The sequence below is a fragment of the Loa loa genome (genome assembly GCF_000183805.2).
Source record: "Loa loa unplaced genomic scaffold supercont3.108, whole genome shotgun sequence".
In the NCBI taxonomy this organism is placed as follows: domain Eukaryota; kingdom Metazoa; phylum Nematoda; class Chromadorea; order Rhabditida; family Onchocercidae; genus Loa; species Loa loa.
The window spans coordinates 40,540-60,770 of NW_018108288.1; the positions used below are offsets into that span (position 1 = coordinate 40,540).

General features: G+C 31.5%; 4 protein-coding genes across 4 annotated transcripts in view; 2 read left to right on the plus strand and 2 right to left on the minus strand.

Moving 5' to 3' along the window:
* The first annotated feature begins 1,315 nt into the window (after positions 1-1,315).
* On the plus strand, positions 1,316-7,130 carry LOAG_02248 (hypothetical protein). Its single transcript, XM_003137786.2, has 9 exons — positions 1,316-1,571; positions 2,552-2,807; positions 3,344-3,539; positions 4,077-4,217; positions 4,874-5,113; positions 5,422-5,583; positions 5,693-5,822; positions 6,186-6,406; positions 6,715-7,130. Exons 1-9 carry the CDS (start codon positions 1,481-1,483, stop codon positions 6,853-6,855), a joined length of 1,578 nt encoding a protein of 525 aa, XP_003137834.1. The 5' UTR covers positions 1,316-1,480; the 3' UTR covers positions 6,856-7,130.
* A 619-nt stretch (positions 7,131-7,749) lies between these two features.
* LOAG_02249 (hypothetical protein) lies at positions 7,750-9,171 on the plus strand (the record flags this gene model as incomplete). The annotated part of the gene is made up of 4 exons (XM_003137787.2): positions 7,750-7,968; positions 8,237-8,365; positions 8,541-8,666; positions 8,953-9,171. The coding sequence occupies exons 1-4, from the start codon at positions 7,834-7,836 to the stop codon at positions 9,169-9,171; spliced, it is 609 nt and encodes a 202-aa protein (XP_003137835.1). The 5' UTR covers positions 7,750-7,833.
* A 2,960-nt stretch (positions 9,172-12,131) lies between these two features.
* On the minus strand, positions 12,132-12,964 carry LOAG_02250 (hypothetical protein; the record flags this gene model as incomplete). Its single annotated transcript, XM_003137788.1, has 2 exons — positions 12,132-12,284; positions 12,611-12,964. The coding sequence occupies 2 exons, from the start codon at positions 12,962-12,964 to the stop codon at positions 12,132-12,134; spliced, it is 507 nt and encodes a 168-aa protein (XP_003137836.1).
* Positions 12,965-14,671: 1,707 nt separating this feature from the next.
* LOAG_17652 (coiled-coil domain-containing protein MTMR15) overlaps positions 14,672-20,231 on the minus strand; it is a gene marked incomplete at both ends in the record, with an annotated part of 6,785 nt that continues 1,225 nt past the window's right edge. Inside the window, 17 exons of the mRNA XM_020450314.1 lie at positions 14,672-14,842; positions 15,046-15,210; positions 15,419-15,547; positions 15,873-16,067; positions 16,346-16,449; positions 16,802-16,878; positions 16,972-17,105; positions 17,260-17,417; positions 17,886-17,974; positions 18,127-18,189; positions 18,521-18,646; positions 18,734-18,832; positions 18,949-19,095; positions 19,339-19,525; positions 19,743-19,813; positions 19,912-19,981; positions 20,082-20,150. Of these exons, the coding sequence (XP_020306025.1) occupies positions 14,672-14,842; positions 15,046-15,210; positions 15,419-15,547; positions 15,873-16,067; positions 16,346-16,449; positions 16,802-16,878; positions 16,972-17,105; positions 17,260-17,417; positions 17,886-17,974; positions 18,127-18,189; positions 18,521-18,646; positions 18,734-18,832; positions 18,949-19,095; positions 19,339-19,525; positions 19,743-19,813; positions 19,912-19,981; positions 20,082-20,150 (2,054 nt within the window). The remainder of the gene's footprint in view (positions 14,843-15,045; positions 15,211-15,418; positions 15,548-15,872; positions 16,068-16,345; positions 16,450-16,801; positions 16,879-16,971; positions 17,106-17,259; positions 17,418-17,885; positions 17,975-18,126; positions 18,190-18,520; positions 18,647-18,733; positions 18,833-18,948; positions 19,096-19,338; positions 19,526-19,742; positions 19,814-19,911; positions 19,982-20,081; positions 20,151-20,231) is intronic.

Below are 20,231 nucleotides of genomic sequence, written 5' to 3' on the forward strand. Positions count from 1 at the left end.
GAACAAATAAATAGTGATAAATCAAACGAAATGAGAAGTCTTTCAGTGGAGTAAAATATGAGTTTTGCGAAGCGAAATACCAATTTCACATTTCACTACCAATTTGTGCTGAATCATACTGAAATTTCTAAAATCCCTTTTTGCGTGACAACAAACCTCATAAAATTTTCTTACTGTAATTATCTTATCGAAGTTTCTCGCTTGACCGACAGTAAAATATCGTAAAAACCATCATGAAAAATCTGTTGTATGATTTAAAAATCATTTCGTACATTACATTTTCATTAGATATTCAATCAAGGGAAATCAAATGCTTCAGATAGCAGTGATTATTAAGTTCTTTTAAATAGTGGAAAATTTTTTAAATAAGTGGAAATGCCCACAAATATACAGTTTTTCAAACGTTACAAACTTTGTTTTCCATTGTACAAATCGAATGTGTTGACCGAAGCTTAATGCATAAATCTCAATATGTTGTGGCGTAAGCTTCTCTGGCACTAGATGCATGATTTTTCCAGACACTTAATTCGTGGTTAAATGCCAACGATTGGCATTTAATATGTGAAAAACATCTACTATGTGATTAATATGTAATACGCACATCTTTTAGTAATTTGATGCATCGCAGTAAATAAATGCCCATTCAGGGAACAGGAAAATCTTTAAAAGGAAAAGTGCTTAGCAGAACGGAGTAACAACGAACAGGTTCACAGTCCTGATAGCCCGAGATTTTTTACGAGGAACTTTGTGTGCATATTGATATTCTTCATGTGACATCAAACCATAAAAATTAGCTATATGTTAACAAACTTTACGACCAAAAAGTTTCAACCAAAGAAGGGAAGTAAGAAAAACTCGAAAAAATTCAAAATACAAACACTACTTTTAAGGGACTAACGAAAAAAAGGTCATCAGTGATTTTTAAATCATCAACAGCTAGCATTCCTGACATTAGACGTAGATGTAGTCATCAGTTACTTTAATCATACCTGAACTGATATTAACTTAGTTTGGTGGAATAGCACTATCACGATCTAAACAAACATTTCTGCAGTGCTACGGCTCAACATTCTGACCTTCTACATAGCTCTTAACTAGTGTAGCTCAACTCATTCCAAGAATGAAAAAGATGACGACATTGTCGCCTATCATTACTACTTACCATTACCAGTTAAAACTGATTTTTACATTATGTAAAAGACGAAAATTAAGAGTATTTTAAAACGGCTTTTTAGCTGTAGCACAGCGTTTGGGTCTTGCAGCAGTTTTCCGACATTTGTACCAATTGCTGAAGTTTTTGCATAATTTACACGTAGGTAGGAGTATAAAGGAAGTGTTCTATTACATAAGGTTGACATTTGGCTAACGCATCGACAAGGTGGATACGTCGACAAGGTGTTTTCTCCAAAGCTAAAAGATTTCAAAGCTGAGAAGTAATTCGAATTAGTTCGCTCGAGTTTAACAGGTAAGAAAGCGTGAAATGGACGAACCTTACCTCCGGAAGCCACGCATAGTCTATCGAACTGGTGTCCCCAACCCATTGACGCTCGATCAATACAGCGCTGTTCTCGGTAAGTCCACGTTTTACCCATCGGTAAAGTCCACGTTTTACCTTCGTCCAAGCTCGAATGAATTGGTTTGCGCCGTGCCGGAACGAATCTCTCTCTGGTTGATGCCGTTTTTTACCCAAGGAAGGACAGTGATGATTACTGTGAGCGATGACCAATATAAAAAAAAAGGGAATACATATAATATTAATGATATCTCATAAGTTAATCCGAATCATTTGAATCAGGTCATCATATCCAAAATGTTTCCTAATGAAGTGACCATATTCGAGGGTTTCTAATTTGGCAAATTACCGAGTTTTTTGATGACCAGACATAAAAGAAGCAATTTTCAAAAGAAATTCAAATGCTTAGTTGTTAAAGCAGTTCGCTTATTTGGTGTAATAAGGTACACAATGAAGCGACATGATAGAAATGACAACACAGAGGTATTTACTAAAATAAGCGTACAATTCGAGCTGTCAAACTGGAACGCTCGATTTGCCTATCTCCTATGTTCAGCAGCTTTTTGAAATCGAAATTTAAATTCGTTTTCAATGGCCTTAACTTGCAGGCTTAGCCTTATTGACTTAACCTTGTTACATTTTCTGAGGAAGACATTCTTTTAAGGAAGTCAGAAGCAATCTCTTTCATTAATTCGGTGGAATTGAATGACTATTCTGTTAATAATAAGATTATAGTCTTCTTTACCATTACAAGTGTTAATTTATGCAAACTAACTGGGAAATATTTGGCTGATTCCGATAAATCATACTGAAATTCCGGGAATGTAAATTCGATTAGAGATGATTTTCTCTCCGGAATTATTGTTGGTCCTTTCGGTGGAGCGATCGGATCTTTTCAATGTTCAGTTGTATTTGGCATAATGTATTTGCGTTTCTTTTTTCGTTTCTAAGAATTGCAGCACACCATGAAATTAAATTATTCCATGAGTAATGCTTTGTCCTTTCATCTCTTTACATAGTTGTCTTCTCGCGTTGCAGATAAAGTTGAAAAAAATCGAAATTTGGTATGTACCAATGGACCAATGTATCGACCAGACGGTGGTACCATTGTGGTATATGACTGTACTCTTTATCCGCGTGGTACCCTGAACGATGACCAGGTACGGCGCACATTCCGCGTTGATGGTTATCGATGGGGGAATTCCAAGGGTGTTCATAATTTGAGCAATGGATTGCAAAAACGATACAATTTACTTTATTGCAAAAATGACCCACATGGCGATGATAGGTTTATGTAAGTGTGACTCTTATGTTTTCTGATTTATCACCGTCAAGTCATAGCTTAACCAGAAGTGGATTAACTGGTGATTGGCGATCAGTTTTATTCCCGGAAGACTTCATTTTATAGTAATTTCATCCGGTAAAGAATTTGAAATAATTGGGCTTAATGATGGTTGGTGATTTATTAGTATGGTGATTTTTAATGGTAGAGTTCCACTTATCTTTTTAAACTTCAGCCCAACTTGGGTAGGCTGACTGTTCATTTGTCACCGGTTAAATTTTTTTTCTGCACCTTTTTGACCTTTTTCTCTACACACATGAGTCTGTTTCATCTTAATAAGTAGTGAATAAAATATATTTTATCAGTATTTGAACTCGGCCTGCTTGAAGATGGATTTGATTTGTCGATTGTGGATATAACTGTCTTCAAATAAACTTCAAATTAAACTAAACGTAGCGGTTGAATTTTTTTTTTTTTTTTAAATCGACTAGTCCATTTAGTTGAGCACTTAGGAAAAAAAGGAACTTTAAGTTAACCGAAACTTGCAGACGTTGCGAATATTCGAGAGAACCATGTGGTTTGGTGCTTTTTCATTACATTGGCGATCATGTTGTAGCAGCCCAGGTGTCCGATAATGCACCGCACGGAAATGCCAAACGAACCAATCAGCCATTTCTCCGTACATTACCAATTATATTACAAGAAGTTAAAGAACAGAGTATCATGAACAATAATGCGGTTGAGGTAAATTTAAAACTTGTTGCGATGACATCATCCATTGAATACATTATCTGCCGTATTCCCTACTCCCAGTATAATAGTACATATCAAAATTCGTTATTGCATTATCTTCTAATATCTCGTCGTTTGGACTGTGAAATCTTTTGGAAACAAATAAGCAGTCATTATTTCCTTCCTCCTTTTGCTGTATATTATTTATCATGCAAGATAACGGGGAGATCAGAGACAATTATAATTCATAGTTTAATAGGTTCGAGTAATGCAAGGAAAGCAGCTCATTTAAATTTTAATTATGTCTATTCTTCCTCTTGATCTGTGCTATTATAACGATACCTGAGCTGGTTTTGTATTAATTAATGTTTAATACTATTATGTTTAGTGTCGTTAATGGCCTGAAATGCAGTTTAGTACCCGAAATCTGAAATGTCTTTGTCAAAAAACCCATATAAAAGTTAAATTTGCATCAGGGTTCTCTCATAGTTAAAACCAAACTTTCAACTTCCAACTTTTTTCCATGTTCTGAAATGTTCCTACTGTTAGATATACGACCGACTGACGGAGCAAAGTATTTATGACCAATGCGCGACCAGCTCGCGAGTTACGCCACGCAGATTACGTAACAAGGAACAAGTAAGGAACGTAATGAAATCATTCCGACAGAAGCTGGCCCGGAATAGTTTGGTTAGTAAACATTTCGGATTCATTACTTAGATTTATTTGAAATTTAAATTTTTTTCATTTAGCACTAACTGCTTCTATTTTGTACAAATCTTAAGCGTTTTGCATCATCGATGAGTTGTTCTTGTTACATTTGGAAGAGAGATATGTGCTCGAGAAAGTATGAGGATTTACCGCTGAAATAAAGTTTATGTTGCACTGATTTTATCCTTGCGTACACTTGCTGTTTACCACCATTTTACGATTTTGACATCACCTGTACATTCTTAGCTCAAACGCATTTCATCTGTTCTGTTTACTGGTGGCACGATTTTGATTGGTTTCTATTTGTATCTGATGTGTTCGATAGTCATCTTATCTCTCTTTAATTCTTTTTGCACGCAGTTTTTTGAATTGTTTATATTTTTTCAAAGCAGATATCATATACTGCGCATGCATTACATTTGCACCATATATTTTTATATGAATCTGTTGATTACTTCACATTTTTATACAAAAAATACTGTTTACCAAGAAATGCAAAACTTTGTTGGAGGTAATTAGTACACATTGGTTACCCATTGCTTTTGAGTGAAGACTGACATTATTCCTAATTTTTTCATGATTTCTACATTCAATAAAATGAAGTGATGTTCTATGGGATTGATTTCATCTTACAGTACATTCATCCACGGCCAACATCCGTGTATGTTACGGAACAGGAAGCAACAGAGCTTGGGAGACGTGTTTTGCGCAGATCGAATTCAGAATTAGACAGAAATCAAGTGGAGGCTATTGAAGGCAGTGTTTTTGAAGAACACGAAATGCCGGACGGTCAACCGCCTGTCATATTGAAAAAAGCTCGAATTGAAGACGATTCGGAGTCAAGCTATGCACCGATTGATGTAACAACGGTTGATGTAAGTTAACGTTTTTAAAATCTTAGGTTTTAATAAGTTATATTTAGTGTCCATCAATGAAAACTAGGCTCGGTACTACTGAGAAGGGATTATAATGGTAAAGCGGATAATAATAATGGTTGAACAGATGGTTGGACATAAAAACGACATATTCTGGGCGGGCGAACCTAAGAGAGTTCTATTCTTTATCAGTAGTTTCGGACGGTCTTTCTAACTTGATTTGAGTAAAGTGAATAATAATAGAGTGAGGTGTCCATTTCGGAATATTTTGTTGCTTAATTATTAGTTAGTCCTTTTTCAAGTTCCAGACCCAAACCATAAAAACGCGAGCGCCTTATGGACCGGATCATTCGTTCGTTCGGCAAGGCGGTAAATTTCATCTTTTGATTGGTATAACTGGATCAGTTGCGTCAATCAAACTTCCCGAGCTTATCACGGAACTTCATAAGAATAGTCCTAAAGAGAAATTGGTATGCTCTGTGTAATAATTCATGTGAGAACCTTTGAATTTACAAAAGTAATGAAAGTACTGAAACTGTGTAGATCAGTCTTATTACCGGTGTATGTAAATTTATTAAGGTCATTCGAATAGTTGCAACCGATGCCGCTCGAACATTTATTGATGAGTCAGCATTTGATGTTCCCATTTATAATGAGTTGGATGAATGGAATATGTGGAAGAAGCGTGGCGATCCAATTCTACATATCGGTCAGTTCTTATGGGAATTGATTTGAGATATAAGAAGCATCGTGAATGATTAATGGTACGACTACGTAGCCTATACGAGTGCGGATCAAAACTCATGTTGCTGATCTGCTAAACTACTGGAGATTTTTCGTTTTCCGGTTAAATCACCACTGTCCTTGACTATGTAGTGTCGATTTACCAACAAACGCAGTACTTTTTGATCTCGTTTCAGCATTCTTTCTTTCATTTTCGTCGTCTGTTATACATTTTTATTATACATGAAGAGTCTTTTTCTCTTTTAATAAATCAACTTCGTATTTGTTTGAAAACTTTAGGTGAATTATTTTTTCGAACCATTAAAGTCATCGAAATTCGTATTTTCAGAACTAAGGGAATGGTCGGATGCGATGCTGATTGCACCATTAGATGCAAATTCGTTGGCTAAAATGGCGAATGGCATATGCGATAATGTCTTGCTCTCCATTGTACGAGCATGGGATCCACGAAAACCCTTGTACTATGCACCAGCGATGAATGTTGCCATGTGGGATAATCCACTAACGTATCAGCATCGTAAAGTTTTGAAGGATTTGTTACGATATAAGGTTGATATGTTTATTAATGATTTCGCCATTTCGTATCAAAATTATTTCGAACTATTAGTCTAATATGGTAGACTTTCATGGAAATATTTGGAGAAAAAGTTACTGTAATATCCTTTGCTTCTTAGCTTCACTGAGAAGTGTATAGTGATTGAAGTCCAAGAAAGACATCTAGAAAAAAGTCTAGGTGGTTGATATACCGCTGGTCTGTAAATTTGAGCTTTGAAACAATAGATCAGCTCGCGAAACATTTATCTCCGTTAGATTCTCTTTAAACGCTTAATTAGACTAGTCCGAAGTTCTTTTTCCAGGAAATACCGCCAATTGAGAAAGAATTAATGTGTGGTGATACTGGCTTAGGAGGTATGGCAACCGTCCAGATGATAGCATCAATTGTCGCTAGCGAAGTGAAGAATCGTTTCGCTATTTACTCCGATAATTCATCAGCATAAAATCTTGCTGTGTGTCTTTGTTCCTCTCTCTCTCTCTGCGTTTCATAATATACTGTTGTTCCATTACTGATTATGTAAATGAATTTGACTCATTTTGTAGTGTACAAAAGATTCGGAACTATTCTCTTTTATACTTTGCTGTCAACAGCAGATCAACTGCGTTGAAATAGTTTGTGACCGATTCCATCGGTCTATTTCTAGAAAATTGTGCTCTTTTTTCTGACATATGATCGTTTCCACCGGAGAAAGACATAACAAGGAATGGTTGAAGCACCTTTATTTTTACTATTAGAATCTTTTGCTGTTGAGAATTTGTGAAAGAAAGAAATTATGCAAAAAGGTTTGAGATCAATTCCATATGACCATATTTCAATTTCAAGTAGAAAATTTGTTGAGATTGCTTTCTTTATTTTCCTTCTCTTCTAGAGTATTTCAGAATTTTTCTTCATTAGGTTTTTTTTTAACTTTCAGTCCAGAATTTTCACCTCTTGAGCTTTCCAAGAGATATGGGATTCTGTCTTCCTAATAACTTTGGATGATTATATTCCTTGCTATCTTTTTGACCTAAGAAAATTAACGAAAGATTCGGCCTGGATTTTTGACTTTTTAGTCTTCTTTTTTTTTCTTCTTTAGTATAAAGATTGTGAACCACATCATTGTTTTGCACATATCATTTGCACATATCAATTTACATATTAATATTTGAAGCCTTATGGAGAACAACCGCTTAATCTAGAAAGCAAAAAAAAAAAACAAGGCAGTGAATAATTTAATTTTGTGAAATATTAATTATAACGTTGAAATCGAATAATTCATTTGGAAATCATGCCTATCTAAGGTCGAGAGTGTTTGACATTATTCTGATTGCATTTATTGTTTTTTTCCGGAGAAAAATTTTAGAAAGTTGTGGGGAAAATCCGCATAATTGGTGTGTGAGAGTTATTTCTGGCCGAAATTTTTGCATTTTAATTCGGTGAAATGTGGATATTTGGTTACGGTTCATTGCTTTGGTATACAGATTTTCCATATCAAAGTGTCATTCCTGGTATTGTACGAGGTTATTCACGTCGATTTTGGCAACTTAGTCCTGATCATAGAGGGACAACGAGCAGTGTTGGTTCTTTTTACACGACATGTGAGTAAAGAGATAGTATCACACTGTGTTGCTGTGACATCAAAGATACATGCTGATGTCCTAATGATGATAATTGAAACAATAGGATCTCATTCGTTCATTTCATCCTTTTTTTTTAATAGATAGGATTGTTTTAAAATGAGATGATAGTTTTTTTTCTTAAAAACTTTCTCAAGTTTTTTCTCTTGCAATGTTTCTTTCTTTTTTTTTTATAATAAAGTAAAGAAATATTTAAATATTTTGCAGCCTGGTCGTACAGTAACATTGGTAGAAGATGCAAATGGTTCTTGCTGGGGTTTAGCTTATGAAGTTGCTGAGGAGCAAGCATCGAATACAATCAAATATTTGGATGTACGAGAGAAGGCTGGCTATTTGGTGAATTTATCATTCAGTGAAATTAAATTTCTTAAAAATTAAAAACTTTTATTTTTGTTCGTTATTTGCAAAGCTTTATATGTTGACTTTTTTTGATTGAAGAATTGACAAATATACTTTTTCATTTATCCATTAATTAATTCTATGTTCATTAATTAATCCTTATCATTTTCAGAGAAAGGAAGTGATGTTTTATCCGGACAATGGTAGTTCATTTTTTCCAATAAATGTTTATTTAGCTGCTGAAAATGGGAATCCCTACTTCACAGGTCCTACTGATGAGAAAAGCATTGTGCATACCGTAAGTCATTTCGTGCTTTTCTCAAAAATTCTCTTATATGATTTGTACAAATAGTAAAATATTGCAAATTTTCAAATAAATTAGGAATCACAATAAGAAATCATGAAAATGACAATAAAATGAGATTTCATTTTTTCTTTTTCTTTCCAACTTTAATATGTTTTTTATTTTTCTCTCTTAATACATCACGTTCATTTAGGCAATTTTTACTAGCGTCTAAAATGAGTAATCAATAATTCACCGCATTCATTATTTTTTTTTTCTAGAACTTGAAAACACTTTTAAGATACTTAGAGCCCGTGGAATAAGTGGAACGAATATTGAATATGTCTTACGATTAGCAGAATGCGTTCATAGAATGGCACCACATATTAACGATGAACATCTGTTTGCGATTGAAAGAGAAGTGGTGGATGGATGTCATCAGTTAAACATTCAGGACGATTATCTAGCTAAATATCTGAATCAAAAACGAACAATTGAATCGCTTACAAAAAAACCATAAGCTGAATGTACTGGAAAAATTGCAGTAGTTCAATCCTATAGATTTTTTTTGTACTTTGAGAAAATCAAATATATTTGCGAATTTTTTTATCAACTGGTTGGTATTAAAATCTTTTAAGTTGGAATTTTACTTTAAAAAGGATTTTTTGATTTCCAAAGATCTTTTTTTGATTTCTTCCAAAAATTTGATTTTTTACGGGAATATATAGAGAGAGAGAAATAATTGCAATAGATATTATTGTTATTCAGACTTGTGATACCATTTTTGTTTAAGAATATTTCTTAATTACTATTGATTACATTTGTTCCACGTTGAAATTATAATTGTAATTGCATGCAACAATTAATCTTAATTATCTCCTGAATGATTCAATGTAATTGTAATATTCGTATGATATGAACAAATACTATGTACTTGTAGCAAAACAATTAACTTTAACGAAAGAATACATCAGTATCGATTTTTAATAATTCAAAATTTAATCAAACAACGAATTGACTAGGAAATACATCTACTCGTCAATTCTTTAAAAATTTAAAAAAATGGAAATAACAAATTTCTTAATTATTCTATCATTCTATTATTATAATCATACTTTAAAATATTTACCAAATTATTTGCTACATTTTTTTTTGCCGTATTTTCTCTTCCATACAACTTAACAACTTATCCCATTTTTTTCCGATTTTCTCACTCTTAATTGAAAAATTTATCATCATTTTATTATCAATATCATATCACAAATAACCTTCTAATCATTGTAACATTTTCTAATGAAATAATACTTCGATGCATTGGGAACTCTTTCATGTTTGTTTAGTTTCAATTCTTTCATGTTTATTTAATTTTAATATTTCGATGCATTGGGAACTCTTTCATGTTTGTTTAGTTTAAATTCTTTCATGTTTATTTAATTTTAGAAATTTAGAAATATCTTTAAAATCTTGGAAGAGATATATATGCTGATAAATTTTTGAATGAATTTTTTAATGCTTCATGTCTAATTAGCAATTTTTTTTTTTTATTAAGCCTTCGGAAGTTTAATGAAAAAATAACTTTGCATGTTTTTATAGCTCTATTAAGGTTTTTCATTAATTTTAATTGAACTTATATCTCATCACGAAAGATCAGTTTTTTCTGTGAATATTTCTGTCAAATGAATTTCTTTCTCATTTCCTAATGTTAACCGTATATATATGTCCAGTCCCGGAGCATTTCCTGAAAACCGGAATAGGTTATTATATTTTAACTACAAAATGTCATTTTTATGTCAATCTAATCGATCAAATATAAGTTTTAAATGTTTTCATATTCTTACTCTAAAGTTTTTGCAATATTCAATCTATTATGTCATAATACGATAGATTATTAACACATGTTCATTTTCTTTATAGTTTGTAAGATCATTTATTAGTATGTATTCGTAAGGTTATCATGCTATTACTTACTTATATGATAATTGTGATAACGAAAGGATAAAGGATGAAAAAAAAAATGTCTAAATGAATGTTAGTTAAAATATTATGCTAATTATGTTAATTAATAGTACTTGAAAATTTTCATTAATTCTTATAATCTCTTCCATAAAGACTATTATCATTCGTGTTTTTTTTTAAAAAGTTTGTTTTTTTTAAAAGTTTTTTTTTTTCTAAAGTATGTCCTATCATTATTAGCAAAACTTTGTCATCAATAAAAACAAAAAAAAGAAAAAAAAACAACGAGAAATCAACTTCATCTTGAAAACAATGTTGACTTAAAATTAATGAATATTACTAAATTATTATCAATTCCATACAAAACAAAACAATTAATTGATAATTTAATATACTTTAATGATAATATCTTATGAAAATATCAGTCCTTTATGCAATCAACAAAACAACTATTATCTCTTTTTTTTTTTTATATTTTCATTAATAAAATATTCATCGTCAATTGATGATCAATTGTTGATATTGGAAAATAAGCGAAAATTTCAAATCAAACTTATTAATGTTACAAATTAAAGAAAGAACTCGATTGCAATTAGATTTCCAATTTTAATTTGAAAAAAAAAATTACCTAAAATTGGTTAAATTATTGATAATAGAAGTTAACAATTATAGTTAACAGTAAGACATAATATTTTACAAAGTATAACGCAAAAAGCCTTATCCATGAATAATAAAATAATTTTTTTTTTTTATAGAAATTCGAAAAATTTTCTTTATCAAAGGTTAAGTAAAATAAAGTGATGAGGGATGAAACTTATCAATCTTATCAAATATATGATTGATGAATAAGAATTATCAGAAAAGATAGCAATTCTAATCGTTTTATAATTTCAATTATTTAAGCGTTTAAAATGATGTTTAATTCATTGTGATATTTGAAATGTTTCGTTAGGGGAGAATGAAAAAAAGTTTTTTTTTCCTTTTCCTCTTTTTCTCTAATGTGAAGTTTGTGTTAGCACCATTAGCATTTTTTGATGATACAATATGTGATATCATCACGTGAAATTTCATATTTAAGTAACATTATTCCAAATTTACATTTATGCAAATAATTTGGACGAAAGCATTGTCAATTACATTTCATTAGATAAATTTGACCAGTAAATGATTGAGTAGTTCTGATAATATATATATATATATATAAAATCTGACCAGTAATGGATTCCTGATAATACCATCGTACGGTTAAAGAAAACAATTAAATTATAAACGGATCAGGAATATGTAATAGGAAATTGACCAATGGTCGAGTAATAAAAAATGATTATGTAATTGATTACGTAATTGTATTACGAAAAATTTTCTTTATCAAAGGTTTTTTTTATGTAATTGTATTTATGATTATGTAATTATATTTTACCTATTCATGTCACTATCATATTGTTCTCGTAAACTTCATTTTTAATCATTTAATCAACCTCCTTTTTTTTGCAAACAAAACAAAGTGATATCAAAATAAAAAAAAAATTAATAATCCTTTAAACTTTTGAATTTTCTTGCAATTTTATAGTCATATTCAGATATTCCGAAACATGGTTCAACGAATCGATGACATGGATTGTATTCTTTGCCAGTTTTCCAGTCAAATGATAATCTGCTTCGAGGATATTCCGATCGATACTGCAGAAATTAGAATGATTAATTAATCCGTACAACGGATGATCATTTTCATGCACTATGATCACCGCGAATATCAATTACTTGGAAATCTCAGTACCCATCATATCATCAGTTAGTACATTTTTAACTTTATAATTTCCTCACATTTTTAATCTGACATAAATTAAACTTTAGGAAATATGCTCATTATTACTTAGCTTATTATCATTGTTACGTTATTCAGGAAGATATCATATTGTTTAAAATTTCCAGCAAAAAAATTTTAGTAAATTTTACAGTTCCTACAGTAAAATTCTACAAATTGAAAAAAAAAAAAGAAAACTCACATAAATACATTCCAAAGTATATTGATCACAGAGATCTTTGTTAAGCATTGTTTTAAAAAAGCGATATTTGGCAGGTGGATAGGAAACTTTAAATTTGTTTGATCCATGTAACATAAAGATATCTTGCTTCAACGATTTTCTCTTAGATTTTTTAATATCAAATTCTTCATATTTAATATCTTCGTGATTATTTTCATCATAACGCGTGTTATTACTTTGATATTTTGAGATATTGTCACCAAATCGTTCATCAATTATCACATGCTTATTATCACCTTCAGTATTTCGGATAATAATCGATATACTCACTAGCACAATCAATAAAAACATCACAACCATTCGTACGGAATACATTTCGAATAAATAAAATCTCACCTGAATAATTGTACCATTTTGTATTTAATAGATTTCAACTATATTCTACAATATGTAACTCCAAATTGCAATACAAAAGCATAGATTATCCAAGTAAACATACCAATTCTCATCATCCTAAATAATATAGATGATTCGTTTGTTTTGATATTTTTTATTCAAGTATATTTATAATCACATTCTTGCATAATATTTCAAGTGGAATCGAAATTTATTGATTATTCAAAATGTTATGTTAGCTAAAAGTTTTCCTTTCTTCTCCTCCCGGAAGACATATGCACAACTAGGAAATCATGATTTATAATTATTTTTGAAATATATGCAAGTTATATGTGAATTTAAAAAGGGATTATAAGATGAGGGTAAGCATACGCTTGTTTTCATCTATTATTATCACAGAATTTTGAAATTTCCGATTTTCCTTTGAAAAATTTATAAATAAACCTTATCGATTAATCCCTACCATTTAAGTATGATGTTCTTTATGCAAATTGGTATTTTGTCACGAAATTACACAATAATTATTTGCATAAAAATAAAGGAATGAAAAAATCATAGAACAGGTGGTCAGGATTTATTTTACATGTAGCAAATTGCAAAAGATTTGAATAATAACAACTTCTTGTTTTTGCAGGAAAAAAAAAATATAGGAACTGTCGGGAAGATCATAAATTCCTAATGTTAAAATATATAGAAATAATTAAAGTATTTTTGTACCATAGATATATTCCATAATAATTGCTTACTGGAATATTCCCCAATCAAAATTCAATAATTCATCTTCTATTTATCATATATAAAAATTCAGTTATCCAATCAATCATCACAGCAGTCACCGATCATTCTATTCTTCTCTAAAGAATCTCACAATCTACCAATCTGCAATTCAATCCAGTGATCAACAATCAACATATATTCCCTATTTTCGGAATAATTGTCTGTTAAATAAAACGAAATAAATAATCCGTCTATTAATTCTACCATAACTATTCATCTATATCAACCAAAGAATGCAAAAGTTTCACAACGGGAACAGAGTTGTGGGAAAAATGAGAATTAGATCAAAAAATCAATAAAACATTTGACGCCCTATTTCTAATTCAACCCTGATTTCTTGAAATTAGAATGTAACTTTCAAAAAATTTTTAAATAGGATCAATTTCTCAATTTCCAATTATTGCAGGATAGGAGATTGAGTGATTAAATGCGAACGGTAACAGTTCAGTTTTTTGAATTTCTTAAATTTATTTACACCTTGAAATATTCAATTAGTAAACAGCTTGACAAATGAAAACTCGAATCTGTTCTATTGAATGGGGTACATGCGTATTGTGATAGCCATTGATTTCAATTTTTAATCTATTACGTTTCAAGCATCACTTCATTCCATAACTTTCCAATTTAATAAATTATTTTCTTCAGTTGTTTTATTCATTCGTCTCGGAAAGCCTTATTAAGAAACAAGTCTTTAGGTTTAAACATACTATATTGTTTGTAAAGCTATTTACTCAATACGTTTTACGGTTTATTATCAACATTACTCCACTGCTGAGCATAGCTGTAAGTCGTAATGGTAAACTACTGAAATGCTAAAAGAATTCAAAAATATCTCAAACTGTACATTCTTTTAGGACCAATCATGTACTAAAATTTGTAAAATATCCAATTTCACACTATTCTACAAATTTAAGAAAAAAGTAATGAAACTATTCTGGAATGATGAGCAAATAAATCTCGGGAAGTTGAAGAATATGAGCGCACTTGCTGTCCTACAGCAACCTGTTTGATATGCATCTTTATTTGATGAGCGGAATGATCAAGCACAAAGCTATCAATCGAGCTTCCTTGGATTTCGGGCTGCAAAAAGAAAGAAAAAATATTTCGGAACAAATTAGCATAGCGAAACTGCATAAAAAAGAAGCTCAAAAGCTAAATACCAATGAATATAAGAATAAACCTGTCCAGATAGAATAAAATACTAGCACAGAAAATCTTGAAAGGGAATCTCAGGAATACCTGGTTTTTTTTCTCAACTAACAACAATAATTTCCTCAACTAACAACAATGAATCCTCCAAAATTTAGAAATTTTAAGGTACAAAACGACAGATGATCTTTACCAGAAACGTGACAAACATGAGCGGTTATATTTTGATTTTGAAAAAAATTCAACCATAAACGTTGCTTGGTCGATAACTTATCACCAGGACCTTTCACTTCTACTACCTGTAATAAGTTTTGAAATTCTGAAAAGGGAAATAAGACCTAGAATACTTCCTTTCTCATATTTAATATATTGCAGTAAAAGAAATGAGTTTATTTCAAATGAGTATATTTCAAAAGTGTAAACACGAGGATATTTGATTAATAAATTCCGTTTTTTGAAAAAAAATTGTAGTTGTGATGAAATTTTCAAAATTAACAGTACACATACTGCCAGAAGTTTCTTTTCATCATTCCAAACAGTTAAATCAGGAAATCCACTTCGACAATTTCGATAATCAGTAATGAGACGACGAAAGATTGCGCAAACGGCAGCTATCGGACAACAGATCATAAAGCGCTAAAAAATATGCGTCATCATCTTCTCTTAAAGGTGCCAACTATTGTTAGATAAAAAGCAATAGAGTTCAAGGTATTGATCTTAATTCTATTCTAGCATGACTTACTATGTGCGCAGCCTTTTTTATTCTCTACATTACAAAATACAAATAGATACGACTTGGAGAAAGAACCGCATCACTTTAATATCAGCAAGAAACTTTTTGTGAATGTTTAGGACATTCGTTTAAATTTCAATTCAAATCGACTAAATTAAACAGCGGAAGAATAAATCATGAAAGTCCCTCAAACAGGACATGACTAATTAAAAGACAAAAATGACTAACTTTGACTTGTTCAAAATCAATGAAACAATTCCATGTTATCTCTGAATTGGTTACCCCATAATAATTATTGTATGTTCTCTCCATTTCCAACAGTAAATCATCAAAATCTGCTTCTTCGATTTCTTTGAAACGTAACTCGAAAAGATCCTGACGACTGGTGTAGAAGGTTCGGCTGTTCAAGTCTGCTGGATTCATCTACGAGTAAGTTGAACAGTGGCAAAATTTTTATACATAATTCTTATTTTCTAAGTTGAATTTTGTCGTTCAATGAATATAGGGGTCTCCAATTTTGTTAATGGTAGCTTTTTGCTTGTCAAGCATTTAGCTTTGCTGCAGTAAAAAACATTTTTCTGCTACAGCGTACGAATTCCAGTAAGAGGTATCCCAAGCTTCAGCAATTCCCGATTAAAACTGAAAGTAGTTCGAAATATAGAACAAAAAATCGAGACAACATTGAAAAAAATTCCATATACCTGTGTTTCGCTGAACCATACATTTTCAACAGCTGGATCGAAAATAACGTCATAAAATAAAAGTCCAAATATAGTGTGCCAAAGTGCACCTTCTGCGTGCACTCCTACATAAAACACGATACGACAGTGACATCAATTCATAAAGATACGTTAGAAATGGCAAATAAAACGAAAGCCACCTATTTATTTGTCCATGAGCTTATAGTTAACCGATTCTTTCCATATTTAAGCTCATTTCCATTCACTCTTCACTAACAACGCTATGAACTACATTTGAGTTAGTTACGTCTGAAGTCGTCCTTCTAATGAAATGGACTAATTTCATCTTCCGTATAATTTTGAAATGTTTAGGTGTATATACAACTATTACGCTTAGTTGTTACCTAATTTTTAACGTACATACCATTGCATAGTACAGACTTACTGTTATATAAATTAACAGAAATAACCGCAAACCTTCTTTAAAACTTTCTTTTCTCAAATAATGATCCAACGCCACCTCTTCAACGCTGCATTCGCATGATATTCCATTTCTGCAACAGGACTCAAATATATGCAAATATGAGCTTCAAAAATTAATGGAACATTAAACTTTCAACTAATTTAAAACGAAAATAGAAACAGACTTCTCAATAAGGAATCTGTTAATTCGTGCTTCGCCAAGATTTTTACCCAATACAGAGCCTTTTATACTGATCTTTTCGGGATCCATTTCTTCCAAAGGTCCTTTCCATCCTGAACAAAGTTTACGGCCTCTATCCTGCAATAAAAACAAACCTAGTCTTCCGAAAGTTTTCTAAAACCAATAAAACAGCCGACAAAAACCGCAAATTTAAAGAAGGCAAGAAACGCGAGATACTTAATAACTGTATGGGCAATAAATCGAAATGTGAGCCTCAGAAAAATGAACAAACTTGCAGCGACAAACGATCTTTGTCACCTAAAACAGGATCCTCCAGACCAGCAATAACAGCTTTCATTGCTCTATCCTTATCTTTCAGATGTGCGTCTAAATTTAGTGCTAGTCGATCCCACCATCCACCTCGAGCATTAGCAAGAATAAGTTTAAATTCTAAAAAAACAAAAAAGATTGTCGTTGTGTAGGAAAATTCAGGTAAAAAAAAAATGATTTCTTGCAGTCCATCTCTTGCATTCAGGTAAAAAATGATTTATTGCAGTCCATCTAAAAACAAAAAAAGAAAAATTGGAAAATATGAGAAAACTAAAAAAAAACACCTATTGTCAGCTAAACCTGGATTTTCAAAATATCGCCGTTATATTTATGAAAACCCCTATTCATAACTATGGTTAGGTTAAATGTATCCCTGATCTAAGCGTTCTCTGAGAACAATAATACAGGAAGAAATAGGCTTGATGTTAAAATAGTGGCAGATTTTCTCTTTTTTTCTCGCAATTTGAAATACTAGACAGCACATAGGCAGTCGATTACTGAAGAAATGAAGTATGCAGAAGTTAAAAGATCAAAAATAAATTTGAACTAATAATACTTGAACGAAACGAAACAGTGATATTAACGTACCTATGGCATGCAACATATATTCCAACCACGCAACAGCTTCCGCATAATCTCTGATCCTTTCCAATGCTTCAACACCATGAGATATACACCTGGATGGCAGGAAGAAATGAACAAAAAATGATATGAACTATAATTTGCAAAAGCAAGAAATGTTAACAAAATAATAGATTGCAGATTTTTCAACAGAAAAATAATTGCAAATGAATGTGTAAAACCCCACTAAAAGGAATGAAAGATAAACCTCGCATATACATGAAGATCAGTGAATCGTCGAAGATCACCAACCAAAGACTCATAGAATTGTCTGTAATAGGCACGAGAAAGATCTCAGTTATTTGACAACCTAATTTTCAAATTAACAGGACGGATGTAATTTTGTAGGTTTCGCAGAATATAAATATATTAATAATCAATCTTTTAATTAGTTAAAAATGAATTGACTAACTCGTATGTGCCAAATGAATTAAATGATCTGACAGCTGGCATTATGAATCTCTTTGAAAGATCATGCTTATTCGCAGCTTTTAAAACCATTGCTGAATGCACATATCACTTCACCAGCAGAATAATAAAAAGTTCCAATGACCTACTACTACAGTAAATGAATAAATAAACTATTTGCGAATACTGTTTACCGTCGTACTGCATATGCATCTTGAAATTCGATGCGGGCTTTCTTAGCGCATTCAATTATTTCAGTCCACCTTCCACGTTGCGTCAGATCAGCCACTTTAGTTTCCAATCCTTTTGCTTTGATATACCTGAAACATAAATTGCTTTCAAATTTAAAATTATCGCCCAGAATTGAAAATTTTCATTAAGCAGAATAAATAAATATCCTGTACTACCTGAAAAGTTTTTCGGCGTCCGTATAAATATTTATCAGGCAAGGATTATAAGGAGCAGGAAAACGAAGTTTATCTGTATCAAGTTGCAGCAAAACGAACCTGAAAATCAAAATAATAACAGTGCTGATTATAAAGCTTGGTCATGCACTTGGAAATGACTCAGTAACAAGAAGACATTCTTTAATTCTTTAAATAATAGAGAAAATCAAACTTACAGTAATTGCGAGGGCAAATTAATAGAAGGCTGATCAAAAAGTAACGCGGAATTCATATCCATCGGTGAGTAAATTGTAAAAATCGCACAGAAAATGTTCACGATCTCTTTGCGTATGCGAAAACATGGACCGAGTTCTTCTTTAATTCTATAACTTTTTGACTTTTAACCAAAACAAAAAATTTAAAAACTGATAAATTCCAAGGTCGTAAAAAAGGATCGAAAAAATAGCAATAACCAAATGTCGAGCAATTGAAAAATTTTAATAAACCTTAATACTTGTTAATTCCCTGCTAAATGTATCAATCCTTCCTTATCTATGCTTTCCCACTCAAGTAATTTCATTGCAGGAACTACAGTCGAATCAAGATCCAATTTTAAGGTCACCTACTTATGCAGTACTCGCTTCTCCATAGTGATTCCGAAAACATTTTTTTGTGTAGCAAATTTCAACAGGGAACGACAAATTTCAATTTTGCCTTTGTTGAAATCTAATTTGAAATGTTTTGCAACAGATTTTAACGATGAAACATGTAAGAGATGTACGGCTTCTTCAATTTCAAGCAATGATGAATGACCTGAAACATGGTTTTGAATAATATAATATCTTTGCGGTGCAATAGCAATCGAGAGATGAGAAATACTGAATGAAAAACACTCTTGTAATCTCAATATTCTCACAGATATGTTTTTCGACAAAAGTTATGGATGCTTCAAGAGGTATAGGATGAAACTAAAAAAAAACTTTTCGACGAAAAACGATCAAACTACTTTCAAACATTGAAATTTACTAACTTGAATCAACGAGTTCAGCTTCCAATAATTCATTAAATAATGGATTCAGTGACGAAGAAATACTGGTGTATCTAAAAATAAATAGTTTTTATACTTACTTTCCTTTAGTTATGAAAAGTGTGGGACAAATCGAAAAAGCAACAAAATATGGAAAAGTAAATTAACTCACGAGAGTTTGTCTGCTATTAACCACTTTCTCTTGCGAAGAAACAATCGAATTAATAATTGCTTACTCTCATCTAAAAAAACAGAGTTACTCTGGAACTTCGTAATCGATAAACTTAGAGAATGAAAAAGAGAAAAGAGAATTCACATATACTTCAACTGGTAAAAAATTACCTGATAGCGCAATAAATTTTTCTAGCAAATGCAAATGTTCGCCCCAGAACTGTACTTCACCATATTGACCTCCATTACAAAAAACCTACAAAGATTTTACTCGTAAAATTAAAGTGGAAATAATCAAGTATTTTCTTTTTTTTCGCAAAT